Here is a 20,070-nt window from a genome sequence, read left to right on the forward strand (position 1 = left end):
TTTTATGAATAAAATAATCATTGTCTTATTTTTGTAGAAAATAAAAAAACATGGTAAATAAATAATTTACTGAAAAACGAATAAAGCCTGCCTTTGTATTATATTTATAAACTTCGTTTGGAATATTTGAGCAAGCTATTTTTTTTTTAAAGCCTTGCAAATTGTCTCAATACTCTCCCTCAAATTTTCATGTAATTTTTGCTAATGATTTATTCATTATTATTTGCAAAGCGTCTACAACCCAGCTAAGAATAGTGTTAAATTTGGTTCAATTTTTCTATGACCAAAGCAACAGTTGTGATTACCCCTAATCACCAAATTTGAAAAACACTTGGGGCCTCCAATCTTGGATGGCAGAGTTAGTACTCGTAACTTTTAATAATATTAATTTTCTTGAGTGAGTCAATACTAAATTATACAGATGGATTCGACCAGCCCATTTATAATGGATTTATATTAGATTGGGTTAGATTGAATTATCGGGTTAGATTAGATGGTCTAAAGTATTCATTAGATTGAATTAGACCTGATCGATCGATCTATAATGAACTTATATTGGAATAGATCGAAATGGACCAAAATGAGCGATCATGCGATGGTTGCATGGTCTACATTGATCACACATAATGATATGGCAGAGCTACAAATGCAACAAGCTATTCGACAGGTTTCAGAAGAATCATCATCGAAGCATAACCTTACATACCGTATTCACTACACTTCTGCCAGGAAATTTGTTGAGTGGCAAGCTTACAATATGCATGCTAGTAACCATCGGTCAAGAATGCTATACTTACCAACTGTTTCCTTGTTTAATGAATGACACGGTCTATTTGGTCAATTTCTTTTGGGTGGATCTTACATATGGTTGGCTGTAACCTGCATGTGTGCCACGTGTCAAGTTAAGATGCGTGGATTTGCTGACGCCGTCTGCCTTTGTTCTTTCCTTAGAACTCAATTCTTCAAATATGTCAAATGTAATGACTAGCTGGAACTGGGACCCACACACGCGTGGTGTCCCACCTGTTATCTTGCTCTTCTATTGTTTCACTCTGTATTAACACGTGGAACATGGGTCCCTTTGGATAAAATTACGGGCGAATCTAGATCCTGCTTCTAGCATCGCAACTGACGTATCCGCTTTAGACGACCGAGATTTTACTCGGAACTCTGGCGTGATCGCTTGTGATTGGTTATGTAGCCGGTTGCGCCACGTATGCGTTTTCAGTACATCTCGTCTGTCCGGTCTGATGTGCACGCTTCCTTTCTTCGAGTTCGGATTTCATCCTCACAAAAAAAAATCTGTCCCCACGGTCCCTGCAGTTGCCAACCGTCAAACTCAACCTGATACCAGCTGAACCTGAATGCGGATGCAGATGCATCCAATAATTCTCCCGGAAAATATGAGGTAATCATATGAATTTATTTTCAAAGAAGAAAAGAATAATTTTGAGGTACTGATTTGTTGCATCATGAGTCACACGACCGGCTACTTCTCGGATTTCATGACCGTCAGATCTTGTACAATGATACATGACGCAACCATTTTACTTTCCCGCTCTTCTCTTGTTGTAAGTAATCGCCCACGGCAAGAGGAAAATACAGTGTTCGAGTTACGCACCCGCGGCACCACTAAATTAAACTAGTCCGCGAACCAGTGGATTTATTTTTCTTCTCCCGCACGCAAGGATATCTGTGGAGTGTAGGGCTGACCCGGTGTAACCGTGTAAGTGGGTGCAAGCAATTGATATCATCGTCTCGGGCTTCATTTTTTGTCGTTGGGTATTAACTTCGGATTCCGAAACTATAGATGTCATCTACACAAATCCATAATGCAATTTGACTGGCTACAGCCGGTAAAACCCATCGGTCGATCGAGCAATTACTGCTCGAACGGGTTTTTCATTTTATCTCTTTTAATGGGAATTCTGTAAATATAAATAAAAGCTTCTCCTCGTAACAGTTTCTCCAGACAGTTTTCGTTCTCGCCTGAATTTCGTTTGTGAACCTAAAAAGATCTCTCTCCTTTTTTCTTTTCCATTCCTCGCCGGAGGCTACCGACGATAGGACTGTCGTAGGTAATATACAAATAAATCTCGTACTCTTATCGGTTTGTTATGGATCGGATCTGTTAACGATTTGGGTTTTCATTAGTTCCATGTATTGATTGATTCAGTTACTTATTTTTTTTTTCTTATATATATTGCTGTTTGTGCAAATCGATTGGATTCCATTTGTTTTTGTGGCGTTTGATGATATTCAAATCTAAATGTTTTTGTTTACCTAGTCGGGTTCATTAAGATGAGTTAATTCTGTTTACTGGTGGATTAATTAGGGTTTTGATTTGATTCGGTTCGGCCTGGATGATTTAGCGTTGTTTAATGAAGTTTCCTCCAAGTGGTGATTAGAAGTTAATTTTCGTGAAATTATATTGGACAATTATTCATTTGTCCCGTATTTATTTATCAAGAAATATCTCTGTTGATTGCGGACGGTTGTTTCAAGTAGAGTATTGATTTATTTGATTGTTTTGCTTTATCCACTTGTTTCAGAAACATTACCCGATAATTCACTATACTTTCTATTGGGAATTGTTTACGAGTTAGCTTCTTATGAATTGGTGGTTGTGCTAGAATAAAAAGATCGGATTTGATTTCACGTGCCTGAAATTTTCCTCTTTTTTTTTTTAACTCACTGCTGTTGTCTTTCAATTTAAGCATAAGAAATTGAATTGTTTTTAGCGGTATTCATTGAACCTTTCGTTACAAGGTCTGTGGTGGTTGCCATAGTGACTACATTTGTTTCAAGTTACCAATTCCATGCCATTCAAAAACATTTTCCCACTATATCTAATTATAATGCCTCAAAGTCTTTAAATTTTCTCTAAAACTGAAATTTGTTTCCACTACTACAAAAGTTTTAAGGGGACTCTATATATTGATGTCTTTCCTTATTCTCTTGAAACTTGATTAGTTCCTTCAGCACAGCACTTTCTTCATTACATCATCTACCTTTTTAATACATAAGGAAAGAGAAGGAAAGAATTAGAAGTAAAATAGTTTCAACACCAGAAATCAATAATCACCAAGAATATCCATTAAATTGCTGCTATTTTGCTAGTTATTCAAACAGTTAAATGAAAAAGTAGAACAGACTTTTTCATGTATTCTCTTCTTAACCTGCATGCAGACGATTGCCATTCAAACGTTCAGTTTCATGCTTATCCATTAATAGAAGATTAGTACACACAATTGTTCTGAAACTTTGATATGGAGCTCTTGGGTTGGCGGTACCACAAAGATATTAAGATTAATAACTTAAGTCATCTGAAATGGTGTATGAAAGTGGGTATGTATGATGTACATGAAATGCGAACAATTGGGGATTGTTCTCATAAAAGTAAGATTAAGATTTCAAAGTTTAGATTGTTCCCTCCAATTTTCGGAAAAAATGTTTCCATTAGTAACATTGACATGTTCTTATTCCCATGTTTTGAAATGCAATTAATTAATACTATATACATCCAAAACAGAGATGGGCATTTAGAGAGAGATGTACTTCCTTTTTATCTTAGTTATTTATTTTTCCTAATTTTCCTTGTTAGTTTTAATATCATAATGAGATAACAGTTTTGACCTTCCGTACTAGACAGCTATCGAAATTAAAATCATTGGCAGCTGTATCTGTATCTGGTTCAGTTTTAAAGATAATGCGGTATTATCTCATAATTTAGGAAGAACACTGTGTTTTCTTGTTTTCTACGGTCAGCCAATTTGACCATGGGTGATTTTTCCAGGTAGCGAGTGGCAAGAGCTGTTGGTTTGGTTCCTTATGAGTTGATGCAGTTCTATATTATTGCTTTCTCAACATCCTTTCATTCTGTATTTGGTCTCTTTAATTGAATTTACTGTTTTACACTCCCCTTCTGAACCCCCATCTCGGACTTTTTTTTTTGGGTCCTTTACCGATTTTTTCCATTTTGACCTGCCAACTTTGAAAGCTGATAGGTACAAAAATTTTATAGTTATCATATAAGTGAACATAGCGTGTTAGGATTAATTTTTATTCCTTCTGGCTCTTGGTATTATGAAGCTTATGTTTGTGAGTGTTTGTTAATTATTTAGGGCATAAATATTGGAATATGGCAAATGATGAGAAGGAGGGAGCAGAGACTTCCACCCGTGGGACTGAATGGGAAGTTGTGTCACTTACAGCATCGGCATATGCTGCTGCCCCTGGTCCAAAAGGGTTTGGACCAAATAATGATGTGAGGGGGAATGATGTTGATGGTGATGATGAAGCCTCTCGTGCATTCTTCATGTCTGATCACTTTGTATTTCCACCTAGCCAGCATGAAAATCTGCCATTGGAGCCTGATAGCAGTGAGATCCATAATGAACCTGGTGGCAACCATATAGGTTCCAATGAGGTTCCTAGAATGGATATGGAGGAAGGAGATATATCAAGTGTAAAATATGAGGATAATTGGAATGCCAAAGGTTTGACAATACCAGATGAGTTTCCTGGGATTCAATTCTTTGATGAAAAGGGTAATAGGCTCTCTGTTCATGCTACAGAGTTCGAGGAAGGTTCAGCCCTACAAGGGATAAATTTGGTTCATGGAGAACAGAACATATACACAACAACTAAATTCGGTTCTTTCCATGGTGAAGCAGATATTAGTGGGTCTACTTTATATGATGACAATACAGTTATTTCTGATAATGATCCTTCCAAGCGAAGCTTTGATTATCCTTCAGATTTATCAAAGCCACTAGATCCTACAAAAGAAGACAAGTTTAGTGGCTCTGGTCTTCCCTGTGAAGCATGGTGGAAGAGACGGGTGGCTTCACTGTATGCTCATGCAAAGGAGGCAAATGCATTTTGGTCTGTTGTAGTTGCTGCTGCTTTGATGGGCCTTGTAGTTATTGGGCACCGATGGCAACAACAAAGATGGCAGGTTCAACAGCTTAAGTGGCAACTTAGCACCGGTGATGAGGTACGTCAATGGTTCTTTATGTGGGAATTTTTTAAGACAAAAATCATTCTTTTTGATGATTATTGATCATAATGCTTTGGGGCTTGGTTTGGACCTGGGCTTATTGATATTGACTTATTGATGTTTACTTTTGCAATATTATGCTTTATGATAGTTGATTTATTTTATAACAATGTGCATTTACTTGACATTTTGACTCCATTATAAGTTATCCATTTTTAAACTTTTATGGAAAAGAACTTCCTATATATTGGAGTCTCTGATTACATGCAATTGTGTATGAGGCAATGGATTGTCAAATAATTTTGGAAAAGTAGTTAAGAGATTGTGATGGGTGAGCACTCTAAAATCCATTAGATGGCCATGCAGTTTGAATCTGGAATTCTGGATCTTGAATACTGGATGTTAAGTGGCTGCATCCTGTGGGGTTCCTTGGATTGTACGCATCTCTCCTGATTTATTTATCCGAATCATTGCAAATTAATTTACTGAGTTGCAATTGGATAAAAGATTGCAATTGTGTAGTAAGACTTTAAGTAACATGGGTTCCAATTTAATGCATAGTTGCATACATTGTTGCTAGCAAGACATTTTTCTAGGAGCAGGAAGTGGAAATAAATAATCAATAATTATTATTGACAGTACCCAAGTCCTTGCAATGCTTCTTTTGTTACTAAATTTAGGGGTGCAACTTGGGCGGGTACAACCCAAGCCCGACCCAACCCGAGTTTTTGTGCTGGTTGGGCTTGAGTTTTGGGGCTGTGGGCTGAGCATGGGCTAGAAAACTCAGGCCTGACCTAAACTTCGGTTGAGGCCTTTGGTAGCCTGAGCCCGACCCTATCTGAGCCCACCTAATAATAAACACGTCTGCTATATTTATATAAAAATATATTTTCTTCTAATTATGCATATATGTGTATATGTACATTTGTAAATGAAATTTGTATATATTTTCAATCAATTATACTCTTAAGTTGGGCCCATAAAGCCCAATAAAAGATAACTATGTAAAAATATATACATAAATTATTTTAAACCTGACCAACCTGCCCAAGCCTAACTAACCTAACCCGGCCCAGCCTGAGCCTGAGCCCAACCCAAGTTGTGTTTGGTTAAGCTTGGGTTGATAAACTTGGGCTTAACCTTGGGTTGGGCCAGGTCCAAGCCCAAGGTTTGCATCTTTAGGGTTTGGGCCTGGGTTGACATTCAACCCGACCTAACCAGTGATTTAAAAGGCGCACAGGTGAGGTGCATTTTAGGGTATGCACCTTGCCTAGGTCCTAAGTAGCAGCCCTTTCAAAAGGCGCACCTTTTGAAAATTCTATGCTTTTTTGCTTTCTCTCTGAGAACCCCCTATTTGCTAATGTTGTTCATTCGTTTATCCTAATAAAATACTTTCTTAAAAATCATTTAAAATTATAAAATCATTATTTTTGTGTGAGAACTAAGAATTTAAGACCCTAACATGGACTTGTTTGGGCTTGCCTTGAGGGGCGTGGCACAAAGGCGGCTCGTAGAATCAGGAATGTAATATGTTTTATATCACATTAGCTACTTTAAGTAATACAATTGAGGAAAAAAAGAAATTGTGGGTTTCACATGCTTGAAAACGTTTTATATGTTTGATTTTATTTTTAAATTTTCATTTGAATACACTTTACATGTTATGTTTATGTATTTTAATTTGAGATAATAGGTTTTTTATTTTAAATTTTAAGTTTATATTTTTATTAATATTATGTTTAAGTTTTTGAATTTTCTGACATTTTTTGTTTTTTAGCATTTACTTTTGTATATTTGCGCCTTACTTCAAAAAGGTGTGTGCCTCGCCTTGTGCCTTGGGCACAAATTGGCCCCTGCACCTTTTTTGCACCTTGTGCTTTTAAAACACTGGACCTAACCCACCCAAGTTGCACCCCTACTAAATGGCCCACTTTGGACCAATGTTTTAGAAACTGTACTAGAGGTTGGCCCAGCTTTCTTTCCAGGTAATAGGTCACCAGTTTAGCTATCCAGATTGAATGGCCTAGACAATTAAAACAACAGTGAAAACCAGGCTCTGATCACTGGATATGGTCCTAACCTTTGGCATTATTTGCACAGTGACCACTCTCATACTCAAACCTGTGTTCTCATATTTGCCAGCCTGAGAGTTTTAATTTTCAAATCGTAAGTTCGCTGGTTGACCTGGCCTAAACCCGGGTCAGGCCAAACCGTTTTGGACCAAATAATCATCTAATTAAAAGTTCTGTTAAGTGCTGGAGATAAAATACAAGAATGTTTTAGTGTATAAGAAGCTTCTGGAATATGGAGGACCCAAACTCTATAAATAGGGGCCCCATACCCAAATAGGGGGACCCACTAACAACACACCCATCTGACCCATTAGGGAGTTTTTTTTTTTTTAGCTAGTGACCCATTAGGGAGTTAACAACTCATATTTTCTCTTTCTTCTTCCCTCTCTCTCTCCCCTCCTTCCAACCATTACCAGTCTGCTTGAACCTTTGGAGGACCAACCACCGCCTCAATGGAGTTCACCCTCCAACACAAATCATATTAACAACAACAACAACAATACTAATAATAATAATTATTATTATTATTATAATGGGGAGAGTGAAACAAAGAGAGGCTGAGATGGTAAGAAATTTGGAAATACAAATAGCGCAATACCTAAGAGCCAACCGGTATTGGAAGAAACAGTCTTGGTCTTAAAAGCTTTTGCTAGGATGAAAGGGGGGTGGGGGGGTCTTCTTGGGGTTGGACCAAACAAGATGTTAAAATTCAAGAGAACATCAAAGAAGTAGGAGGCTTAGTAAGTTTTTTTTGTTTTTTAGTTTCTGTTTGGGCATGGTTGTTTGTCTCATGGTGCAGGCTTGTTTGTTGTAGCAAGTTCTTCATTTCCTGGTGTTTTGGGTTTTGGATTTCTTGGGTTTGTTCCTTTTTGTGGGAGCTGCTTCTTGCCTTGTTTTTCTTTCTCTTGTGACTTCTGGTCACTCTCCTTGTATCTTTTCCTTGTTATTTTAATAAAATCTTTATTGTTTTATTAACAAAAAAATACCAAAGAGCCAACTTGGCAAAATCTAATTCACTTGCCTTGGCTTCATGTCCAGACCATAATGTGAAAAATCTAATCCACCCCCCCCCCCCACTCTCTCTCCATTTATTTTCCTCTCTGCACTCTACTCAAAAAGTACTGAAGGCGAAGTGACGGTGAAATAGAATAAAATAAAAACTTCTTCTGCCAGGTTTGTTAGTAGTCTGCAAATTATATGTGCTGTATAACATGAGTCTGAAGCTAGCAATTGTGAATGAATGAATGGTTGTATTCTCAGTCCTTTATGGTATTGCATAGTGCATGCTAGCATTGCTTCATTTTCATTCTTGTGATTATCATGGGACAGAAGATGAACCGAATGCTAGGCCCCATTTCTCGATTGAAAGATGTTATTGTGGGTGGCCACCGACAAGGTTCAGCCATCAGGGGCAGCACCTCTGCCGAGCGTTAGGATGACGACGAAAAGAAGAAGCAAAATGCACTTATGCACAGAAACAGATGGTGTGAATTGTGGGGAGTGGGGATGGGTATGCTATTTATGCTGCCACTGTAAGAAGATGACACCTATTTCATTGGCATGATATATTCTTCCTTTGATTATTATTGTGCTAAGGTATTTTCATACTTCACCGTCCTATTTATAAGTATTGACATTTATTAGAGAGGAAACAACGCATTTTTTTTTTACTTGGTGAAGGAATGTATATATTGAAACCCGTTCCCTTCGTGGTTGATTAACACAATGGCTGGATCAGGGTCCAGGGAGCCGAGTAAAGCATTGTATTTGGTTGATTGCAAATCATAGGAGGCACAGAGGCGCAATTTATGGGAAAGTTCCAATTTTTTTTCAAAAGGCTGATATTTAACCATCCAAAAGATGCACATAGATAGATTTCGAAGTCAACTTTCACAATTCACAATCCAAAAGAGGAAATGAGCCTTTTTCTCAAAATGCTTCTCTCATTGATTCCTGCAATCAAAGAATTCATTCCCTTGGAGGCTGTTTGGTATTGTGGCCATTTATTGAAACATTTTTGTATGAGATTTATCCTGAAAAAAAAACAATTGATAAATATAAATAAATTTCTGATTATTAGGAGAACGTAAAAAAAAATGAATTGATCTAATCACGTTTTAGCAAATACAGGTTTTTAAATTAACTAATAACAGCTAGGCGCAGCATAAGTCATTGGACCAGCTTCAATGGCCTACATGATGGCCTTATTATGTACAAGTTTCGTTCGAGCTGTGTGCCCTGACCCAATTAAATCATCAAGGCGCTTAGTGGTGGTGGCCTGGCTTGATTTATTGACGGCCCAAATGATCCCTCGGACTTTTTTGGTTTTGGGGGTTGATGGGACTACACAATCGGGGGTAGTTCTCTTAACCGAGTTGAGATCTTCAAAACAGGTTCCAACCCTCTATTAACAGACGTTATGTACGACAGTATGAGATGTGCGGTGTGAAAGGAACATGTTTCGTTGACATGTTTTGGGAACATAAACATAAAGTGCGTGATATGCTCTAGATGTGCGACCGGGACTCGTTATGAGGTTAGAACTATAAATGGTCATGCCGCCCATGGGTCGACATAGCCCAACCCGTTACTGTAGCATGCGGGTCATGTCAGGCTTGCGATTTCAGGCCTGTAGAGACCGATACAACACATATATAAACAATTGTATACATCAAAATTCATATAAAATAAAATTTTGAGATTTTTTTAATTTGTGAGTATTTTAATTTTATTATTATTATTATTTTTTTAAATTATGCCTTTCATGGCTTGGCCTAAGGCTCGGCCTATGGCCCAGCTGAACCTATGGTACAACATGACATGGCTGGCCTAGGCCCACCTGAACTTGTGCCATGTGTTGTGTTGGGCTTGACTCTGAAGTATCACAAACATGGCCCAGCACAGCATGGTCCGCCAAAACACAGGAAACCCGCAAAGTTGTGCCATACCGGCCTCACACAGCCCGATTTACACCACTAAGTGAGTTGGTGTGAGATGTAATCTGTGAGGAGCAGATCCAGTCTCATTACTTCTACTCTAAAACCTAATCAAAGAGAGCTGCCGCTCATTAATGACCGCCATTAACAGCTGGGCAAGGTGGACAGCAATGATCATCAGCAGTGATCTAAATAGAAGATAAGTTTTTAGATAAAAAATGGAAAATTGTCTAAAACTCACTACGAGTTTTTAACAATTCTCTTAAAATCACCACAACTTTTCAAAATGTCTAAAACTCAGACTAACAGGTGTTAATATATTATCATTTTAACCTTCATAGAAAAAAATTATATATATATATATATATATATATATATATATATTAATATATTAATATATTTTAATATTAAGACATGAAAGAAGGAAAAGGTATGGATCTCGCCAATTCTAATCTAACAACACGAAGGGGGCCTCTGTCGGGATTCGGGTTTGGGGCCGCCATAGCGGTTTGAAATCATACAACTTGCCAGGTGTCGTATGATAAGAGGATACCGAGATGCACTCTTATGGTTTGTCACACCTAGGAACTAAATCAAAGAAATATGACAAGATAGCAACCGCATGTAATAATTAAAAAGACAATTGCAGTCATATGGAAAGTGGGACCCAAATAACGAATGGTGAATTGGTTAACTTGATGGCTGTGTTATGATGCATTTAACCAATAATAACTCCTACCAAACAATCCAATAATAACAACCCACGTCAGCTATGAACCTATGATTATGTACCATCACGTGTGTATTCAATTGGAGCTAAAGTAGCAGCCTTTGACTGTGGTTTAAACATTCAGATTCGAGGCTTCTGTTTCAATGGGTTGGAATTAGGTTCTACTTACCTCGGGTCAGACCATTTTTCTCTTATTACTGATACTGAGTCCCTCCTACTAAAAAAGTGAGGCCCTTCATATTCGTAGAAACCTGGACGATCCATAGTGATAGTGATCCGTTTATCCAAAAGATGTGGGAAACCCAGTTTTGTGGGAAACTCAGTTTTCAGGCTCAAATCAATATAATTTTAAGGATAAATGTAAATTTTTCGACAAAATTTTCAAGAGTGGAATAGAGAAGTGTTTGGGAACATCCAAGATAAGATAGCTGAAACGAGGGAAGCCCTAGCCAAAGAAATAAATGCCAACAGAGATGACTTTAAATTAGAAGTAGTGAATAGACCGCAGGATCAACTTGACTCTTGGATGAGAAGAGAAGAGATGTTGTGGTTCAAAAAATCTAGGATTAATTGACTTAGTCTAGGTGATAGAAATACCAAATCCTTTCACATTCAAACTATTAAGAGAAGGGCGAAAAATCAAATTTCCAAAATATAGGACTCCAATGGAATTTGGGTCGAGGGCGAGGATAGGATCTCTAAAATTCTAGTTAGTCATTTTGGAAGCATCTTTAAATCCTCAAACCCTTATGGGGAAATGTTGAATATGGCAACTAGTTTTGGTAATAGCAGACTAACAGAGGATGCTAGGGATTGGCTTGAGAGAGATATTATTGAGGAGGAGATTACTGTGGCTTTGTTCCAAATGGGCCTTAGGAAGGCACCAAGATCGGATGGCTTTTCAAACTTCTTTTGTCAAAAATACTAGGGCAGTGTGAAGGAGGATGTCATGTTAAGAGTTTTTTTTCACTCAGGCCACCTTCTGAGGGAATTGAACACAACTTACATAGCTCTGATCCCAAAAAACAAGAACCCAGAATGTGTTGCTCATTATAGGCCCATCATTCTGTGCAACACTATATACAAGATTATCTCCAAAATTCTAGTGAACAGGCTAAAGCCGATGCTAGACACCATTATCAGCAAAAACCAGAGTTCCTCCATTCTAGGCAAAATGATAGCTAACAACATCCTCATTGCTCATGAACTCATTCATCATATGAGGACCTCAAAGAACCAGAGAGGGATGATAGACTTAAAACTTGATATGAATAAGGCTTATGATAGACTGTAATGGCCTTTCTTGAAAGGGTCCTTCAAACCTTAGGTTTTGGTCCAAAATGGATACATTGGGAAATGGAATGTGTTACCACAATAAATAACTTACCAAATTCTTGTGAATGGCTCCCCTTCTGAGAAAATCATCCCAGAGAGAGGGATAAGACAGGGAGACCCTCTCTCCCCCTCTCTTTTCATTCTGTGCTCTGAGATGTTCTCAGCTAGCCTAACAAACCTAGTGCAAAATGCTAAATTTTCAGGTATCAAGTTAAATGCTCATTGTCCTGTTATATCTCACCTATTCTTTGTAGATGATAGCTACATCTTTACTGGAGCCTCCCTCCAAGAAGGAGCCCATGTAGTGGAAGCGATTTGAATTTATGAAAAGGCCTCGGGTCAACAGGTGAGTTTTGCTAAACCTGAGGTTTTTTTCAGCTTTAAAACCCACCCTAGATTCACGAGGATAATAGCAAAAAGCCTTAAAATCAAGCTTGTTAGGAGCCCGTCGAAGTACTTGGGCTTGCCAACCTAGATGGGCAAATCCAAAGCAAATCTTTTCTCCTATCTGGTAGAGAGGGTGCAAAAGAAAACAAATGCCCAAAATGAGAAGTACATCACCTGAGAGGGCAAGGAGGTGCTCCTGAAATCAGTGGTTGCTACTATCCTTGCTTTCTTCTGCCAAAGAAAATTTGTAATGAAATTAACAAACTTCAGAGGTCCTTCTAGTGGGGGACATTCAAATGAGAAAAGCAAGATTCACTGGCTTCCTTGGGAGTCCTTAACAGAAAACAAAGGCAATGGTGGCCTTGGCTTCAGGGATCCTCATTGTTTCAATGTGGCTCTCTTAGCCAAGTTAGCCTAGAGGCTTGCAAATAAAGAGAATAGTTTGTGGGCACAAGTAATTCAAAATAAATATTTCGTAAATAAAAATTTTCTTAGAGACAAGCTGCCTACACGTGGCTCCTAGGGGTGGAGGAGCATTTTGGCAAGAAGAGAACCAGTGTTAAGAGGGGCTTGTTGGTTAGTTAACATAGGTAGTGATGTTTCCATTTGGACTGATAATTGGCTGCCGGGGGTGGAGGGCTTTAAGGTTATGGGGCCAAATCCTGGACCAAGTACTCCTCAGTTTGTCAATGAACTTATTGATTCTAAGAATAGGAGATGGAATACTGAAGTAATCTGGGGTTGCTTCAATGGGATTATTGCTGACCAAATTGAAAAGATCACCTTAGCTAGGGGTGAGTGGGATGATGTCTTAGCTTGGATTCCAGACACTACAGGTAATTTCAATGTCAGGTCGGCCTATTTTCTGGCAAAACAAAATCAGGTCTCAAAAAACAATGGTAATAACCTTGTGCCAAGAAGTACTCTCTAGTAAGCGATTTGGAAATTACCAGTGGAACCGAAGATAAAATCTTTCATTTGGAAATGCTGTAGGAATGCTCTTCCAATTAGTTCAAATCTGGTCCATAAGAAAATTATCAACTTTGAGAATGCAGGCATTGTGGTAAAGAACCTGAGACTATCTTTCATGCATTGTGTTCCTATGAGGAGATAAGGAAGGTATGGTTTGGGAGTTGTTTCAATGCAAGAATGGAGGTTTATCTTCCAAGTATAACCTTCACTGACTAGTTTGTTGGATGGATCCAATCCTGCAAAGTTTCAAAATAAATCTCAGCTTTTCTACTCCAAAACACAGCCTATCTGTTCTGGTTCATTTGAAAAGCCAGAAACAAAGTTATTTTTTATAATGAAAGTTTCAATGTGAATCTTATCCTTTCAGATGTTTGTAGGCAATTGCTGCTCATGGCAAGAGATTTCAAAGAACTTCTCAGAAGGTATGAGTGTATCTGAGACAAACCGGAGCTGCAATACTTTTTGGGTGCCTCCCTGTGCAGGTGTTTTTAAGATAAATGTGGATAGAGATTTTAGACAACCTAGTTCAGGAAGTTGTGGTGTTGTTATCAGAGATCACACTGGATTTTGTGTGGCAGCCTGCTATGGACCTGTTTTTGTGGTTTCAGCTCTTCAGGCTGAAGCTATTGCGGTTAGGCAAGGCTTAGACTTGGCAAAGGTGGTGGGCCTCTCTTTTTGTGTTATTGAATCTGACTGCCAGGAGATTGTAAATGCCTTTCAGAAAGGCTTCTCTGAGGTTCCTACTACTGTGAAATCCCTGCTAAAGGATATCTTGAATGTGGCTACGACTTTTTCTATTTCTTTTTCCTTTGTGAGCAGGAGTTGTAATTCCAATGCTCATGCTTTGGCTTAGAGGGGTTTTCAGAATTGGGGTCTGTTTATTTTTGACTACCCTACTTGGATTCAGTCCATTGTTAGCTCTGATTTAGGCTAACCTCTCGAGAGTCATTCCTTTGTTCTTTGTTTGCTGGTTTAGTTTTAATGAATGTTTTTGCGTATCAAAAAAAGATCTGTTAATGTCTAAACAGATACATGTTATAAGGGAAACGGCTAAACAGGGTCGGGTATTTGTAGCCCTTTCTCTGTTACAATAATACAAAAGTACCACACCCGAATCCAGCTACCCATAACCAAAATTTTATGCCCTAAAAATACTCCACTGTTGCGTTAGACCCTAATAAGTAATAATGACAATGCAATTATAATCCCTTCACTTCCACTCACCAAACATTGACATATCTTTTCACCTCGCCATTTCTATATGTTCCTCTTACATCTTCACCACCATTCTAACCACTAGATGGTCCATTGGTCAAGTAGCTCTACACTAGATTTCAGTCTAACCTTGCTAATTCCGCATCCCTACTATTTTGGAGGCATGGTATCAAATCTTGCTACATTTTCATCCCTTTTATCGGATTACCCAGATTCAAACTTGATCTCATTAAAGGTGATCCAAATTCAATCCATTCATAATTGGATCAAATTATATTCCACCCTTATTTAATTTGTTGTAATTTAATTTGATTCCATATATATATATATATATATATATATATTAATGGGACCCATGCGATTAGGGGCAGAACTAGGAAATTGTTATAAGGGGGGCCAAAACATAAATGAAGTATGGATGGGCCCATAGGGGGGCCAACCATTGAGATGGAGAGTGGGGGGAGGGGAAAATTTACATGAAAAGCTATATTAAAGTGGGGATGTTTTGAACCATAGGGGGGGCCATGGCTCCCCTGGGTCCCCCCTTGGCTCCGCCCCTGCATGCGATGCATGGGATTTGTTAAGTTAAAGATAAACAATAGAAACATGTAAGAGTATAAATTGTTTTATATAATAATTAATAATCATTTATATTTTATACATTGCTTTTAATAATGTTTTTATAATACAAAAATAACAATAATTAATTTTAGATATGGTTGTTTATTTATTATACTTAGGGATGACAATTTCCCCATTTCCCCGATCTTCATCCATGTTGGTGGGGACGGTGCGGGGACGGGGAGAGCACTCCTTGCCCCGCACCCCATGGGATCCCTGCTATACACACACACACACATACATTTATATATGTGTATATGTACACATACATCCATATGTTAATATTTTTAAAAATATGGTTGAATATGTTTCAATCTTTTCTAATAGGATTGTAAATTTTAATTATTTTATTTTTATTTTTTAAATAGAATAAAAAATAAAAACATAATGGTTGATATTATAAAGAATCACAGGGAGTGGGGATCCCTATTGGGATGGGGATAAATTTGTCCCCGTTAGTGGGGATGGGGACAAGGACGTGGATGGGGATTTTTGTGGGGACGAGGATAGGGAGAGGCTCCTGGTCCCTGCCCCGCCCCATTGTCATTTCGAATCAAACTAATGAAACTGACCAACCTGATTTATAGTATTTCCAGTTGGCTTTGGTTCAACAATTTCCCAACTTGACTAGGTTGGATCAGTTTTGTTTTGGCCATTTGTAAACTGACTAAAATTGAATGACCCAACCATAGATATATATTAATATTTTATATTTTAAATATATATTTTTTCAATACAGGAAAGTGGGAACGTTCTAATATTTCTTAGGCTACAATAGTTTATATCATAAATTTAATTTTTAAATTTATTTTTTAATAATGCCATTGATTTTTTTTTTAATTTAAACTTAATTTTTAAATTTAATTTTTTAAGTTTAAATCTTTTGGGCTGATCAACCAAATCGATAATTGACCCAAACCGATATAACTTGATTGACCAATCCCCCAACTTGGCCAAGTCAATTTGGTTGGCCAAACAACCTACAACTGAACCGAACCAACTCGTGAGCAATAGTTTAATCTCCAACAATTATTAAAAATTTATAGTGAAAATACACAATAAATTAAATTTATAAAGCTAAATAACAATAGTTTAAACTCCAATAATTATTGCAAATTTTCTATTAAATAACAAAACAAAAATAGATTTATACATAATTATTGAAAATATATTTATCACAAAAAATAATAAACAATTACTAAAATACAATAAATATTAATTTAGTATAGATAAATATATAACAAATAATTATTAAGATTTTAAAGTTATTATTAATAAACAATAATTTTTTTTGAAAGTTATTTTCTAGAATTATTAATTGGTATAAATTAAATTAGTTGTTTACACTGTTATTTATTTATTGAAATAGTATCATTATTTAAATTTTGAAATATTAATTACTTGTTGAAGTTAATAATCCATAAAGTTATAGTACCATTAATACATAATTTTTTTATTTTAACTATTGATAATCTTGTTATGTTAAAGATTTCGTTATTTAAAATATTTAGTTATTTAACTAAATATTTAAAATCTTAATCTATTTATTATAATTGAAAGTTATTCAATAACTATTTAAAACATATTGTTAATTGATTTAAAATATTAATTTTAATATTTTGATATTTAAGATATTTAGTTATTGAAATATTTAAATAACATTTCATTTTTAATGTTAAATTTTATTATTTAAATAACATTTGGATTGAATAATCCAGAAAATAACAATTTATATTGTTTGTACATAATTTTGTGATGAATTTTGTAAAAATAATTATTAATAATATGAATATTATTAAATCAATTATAATTATTTTTTATTTTTAATAAGTATTTTAAAGTTATTATATAATTTTGTTAGAATATTTTAATAAGTCTTAATTTTTTTTAATATCATAAAAGTAGGAGAGAAGATAAATAAGAATTAGAGATAATTTAGGAGAGAAACTCTCTACTAAATTAGAGATAACTTATGAGAAAGTTGGGGATAGTGGGGGAGGTTGTTTAAAGTAAATTTTATGTATTAGATTATTTAGGTTATTGGAACATGTGGGGGGGCGAGATTTTAGGAAGATTTTTTTTGGGGAAAATAGAGTTTCTAATTGGTAGCTTCTAAAATGACATGGATTAAAAAATAAAAAAAATTAAAGAAAAGGATAAATTTTCTAGTTACTATTACACACACACACACACACAAAGGGATGGAGAGAGACTAGTGGGGGCCCGTGCGATGCACGGGATGGAGCACCCCTCCTAGTGGCGGGGCGCGTTTGGGGCGAGGCACCCATTCCCCATCAGGATGGGGAACCCCTAAAATTTCCCCACGTTGAGACATGCAATTACCTAAAAAATCTAATATATGGACATTTTACAAATAGGATTATATGAATTTGGGGGTATTTTATAAATGAAATTATGGGATTCTAGGATTATAAGAATATGAAGAAAAAATAGACATATTTTAAAAATCAATATTAAATCTATGGATATTTTACTAATTTACCATCTAGTTTGGGGAATTATATGCAAACCCCATCCCTAATTTGGCGCAAAAATATTCTCCTTATCACCACTCTGTTTCTGCCTTGTCCTCGTTTAAGATTTGAGAAAACTTGCCCTGTTCGGGGCGTGGCAGGATAGAGCCCTAGTTTTACAAGGAAAATTGCCATCTCTACCATTCTAATAATTTTCTATAATTAATTAACTAACAATAAATTATAATATTTTATGATAATTTCCAAAAAGAATATTGAAATTGCTATTGATTAATAGTAATGTATAGTAAAATTATTATTTATAATAACAATAAATTAATGTAAATTATTTACTATTAATCAAAGTAAATATAATTATAGTAAATTAATGTGATTATGGTAAATTACATTATTTTTTATTAAAAGTAAACCATTTGTTGTTAATTAATGTAAAACCAAGTATGATCGAAGTTAACCAAGTGGTCTAGATCGGTGTGGATAGACTTAACAATTTTCCTAAATTATTTAACCATTATTTATTGAAATGATAATAATGGGTTTCTATTTAAATAATTATGAAACAATTTACGATAGATTAATTCCCTAATTTAATTTTCCTAATTTTTAATAATTATTTAGTTGAATAATAATAATGGATTATTATTTAAATAAATTTGAATAATTTTTTATAGATTAATTTCTTAATTTTTTAATTACTTATTTAAAAAATAATTATGGATTATTAGTTAAAGATTTTCCCTAAATTATTTGATAATTGTTGACTATAATTATTGATTTTATAGAAATTAGTAATATCTTTTATCAATAAATTATTATTGTAAAAATTTAATGAAATTTTATTAAATTACAATGATAAAGTAAATTACGCTAAACGTTGAAATTTTGAACATTTATTAATAACCAAAAATTGTTAAATAATGCGATGTTTATTAGTTTTTGGTAGATTATTAAATTATTTGTTAAGTAATGGATTATTTCTGAAATAATTATTTCATATTTTGGTAGAATATTTTTCAGAAATTTTTAATAGTTTTCATAACTAATGGATTATTTAAGAATAGATTATTTAATAATAATGGAAGATGTCATGAATAAATACTAAACATGGAAGATGTCATGAATAAATTGTTAAATAATGCGATGTTTATTAATATTAAATAATTAATATTTGTTAAGTAATGGATTATTTCTGAAATAATTATTTCATATTTTGGTAGAATATTTTTCAGAAATTTTTAATAGTTTTCATAACTAATGGATTATTTAAGAATAGATTATTTAACAATAATGGAAGATGTCATGAATAAATAGTAAACATGGAATTCCCCTTATTCCCCTTTCTTTGCTTGAAATCATGTCTATAAATATAAATATAAATGTTGTTTGATTTGGAAAACCAAATCTGAAAGCTTTGCTTTTTAGATGCTAGTGGTGTTTGAGTCTAGGTATGATTAGAGGATCTAAAACACATTCAGATATGAATTGGTAAGACCTAGTTTGTCTTACCAAAATCAGACACATTTCATATGTGATAAAATGACATTAATGCCCTCATTATTGTCATATGTTTAACAATAACAACAACAACAATAATAATAACAACAACAACAACAATAATAAACGATAGTATGTTTATTTATAATGATAATAATTATAATAGTAATAATAAATAATAATATTATTATTTATTTAAATATTATTATTACATAATTTTTATTAATAATTTATTATTACCTAATAAATATTTATATTATAATAGTTATTTAAATATATTATTAACTAATAATATGTTTAATAATAATAATAACAATTTATTTAATATTATTTAATAATAAAAATACTAATAATAAATATACTACTATTAAATAATTACCAATATAAAATTATAATAATATCATTTTAATTTAAATAAACAATAATATTTAGTATTGATATTTATATAGTAATAAGAATATTTCATAATATGTTTATTAGTAATAATTAAAATATTTTATTTGTTATTACTTAATAATAAATAAATAAGTATTATTTTTAATTAAATATTAAATAATTATTTTATTTCAAAAAATATAATATTTGTTTATTAATGAAATACTATTTTTATTTAATATCCTTTTTATTATTTATAATATTATCAAACAATTTATTTTTAAGGGTAAAATAGTAAGGTTCACAATTTCAGATGTTGGAGAACTGTTCCAACTCAAATGTTCTTATCTTTTCATAACCTCTAAAAAGCAGAAAATCATCTATACTTCTTTTCATATTTCGGACCCGAATAACATCTTTTTAACTTTTCATATTT

At 34.5% G+C, this 20,070-nt stretch overlaps 1 protein-coding gene across 7 annotated transcripts; it reads left to right on the forward strand.

Annotated features, from left to right (window-relative positions):
- Window positions 1-1,805: 1,805 nt before the first annotated feature.
- On the forward strand, window positions 1,806-9,140 carry ATI1 (mesoderm induction early response protein). Of its 7 annotated transcripts, none has more exons than XR_016080767.1 (4): window positions 1,806-2,078; window positions 4,125-4,999; window positions 8,404-8,670; window positions 8,755-8,910. XR_016080767.1 is itself a non-coding variant. In XM_088895566.1 (3 exons), exons 2-3 carry the CDS (start codon window positions 4,142-4,144, stop codon window positions 8,921-8,923), a joined length of 969 nt encoding a protein of 322 aa, XP_088751692.1. In that variant the 5' UTR covers window positions 1,806-2,078; window positions 4,125-4,141; the 3' UTR covers window positions 8,924-9,140. The 7 variants fall into 7 exon arrangements, 5 of the variants coding, with proteins under 5 accessions (XP_088751692.1, XP_010255311.1, XP_019053132.1 ...); XR_016080768.1 differs by having other exon boundaries at window positions 8,813-8,910; XM_088895566.1 differs by lacking the exon at window positions 8,404-8,670 and having other exon boundaries at window positions 8,813-9,140.
- The last annotated feature ends 10,930 nt before the right edge of the window (window positions 9,141-20,070 follow it).

The sequence above is a fragment of the Nelumbo nucifera genome, chromosome 1 (assembly GCF_055504915.1).
Source record: "Nelumbo nucifera cultivar China Antique chromosome 1, China Antique-T2T, whole genome shotgun sequence".
Classification (NCBI taxonomy): domain Eukaryota; kingdom Viridiplantae; phylum Streptophyta; class Magnoliopsida; order Proteales; family Nelumbonaceae; genus Nelumbo; species Nelumbo nucifera.

Bases quoted from the DNA above. Each gene is read 5' to 3' on its own strand.
- ATI1 (XM_088895566.1), top strand. From the start codon at position 4,142: ATGGCAAATGATGAGAAGGAGGGAGCAGAGACTTCCACCCGTGGGACT. The intron at 5,000-8,812 runs GTACGTCAATGG...TGGCTGGATCAG, and splicing joins AACTTAGCACCGGTGATGAG to GGTCCAGGGAGCCGAGTAAA.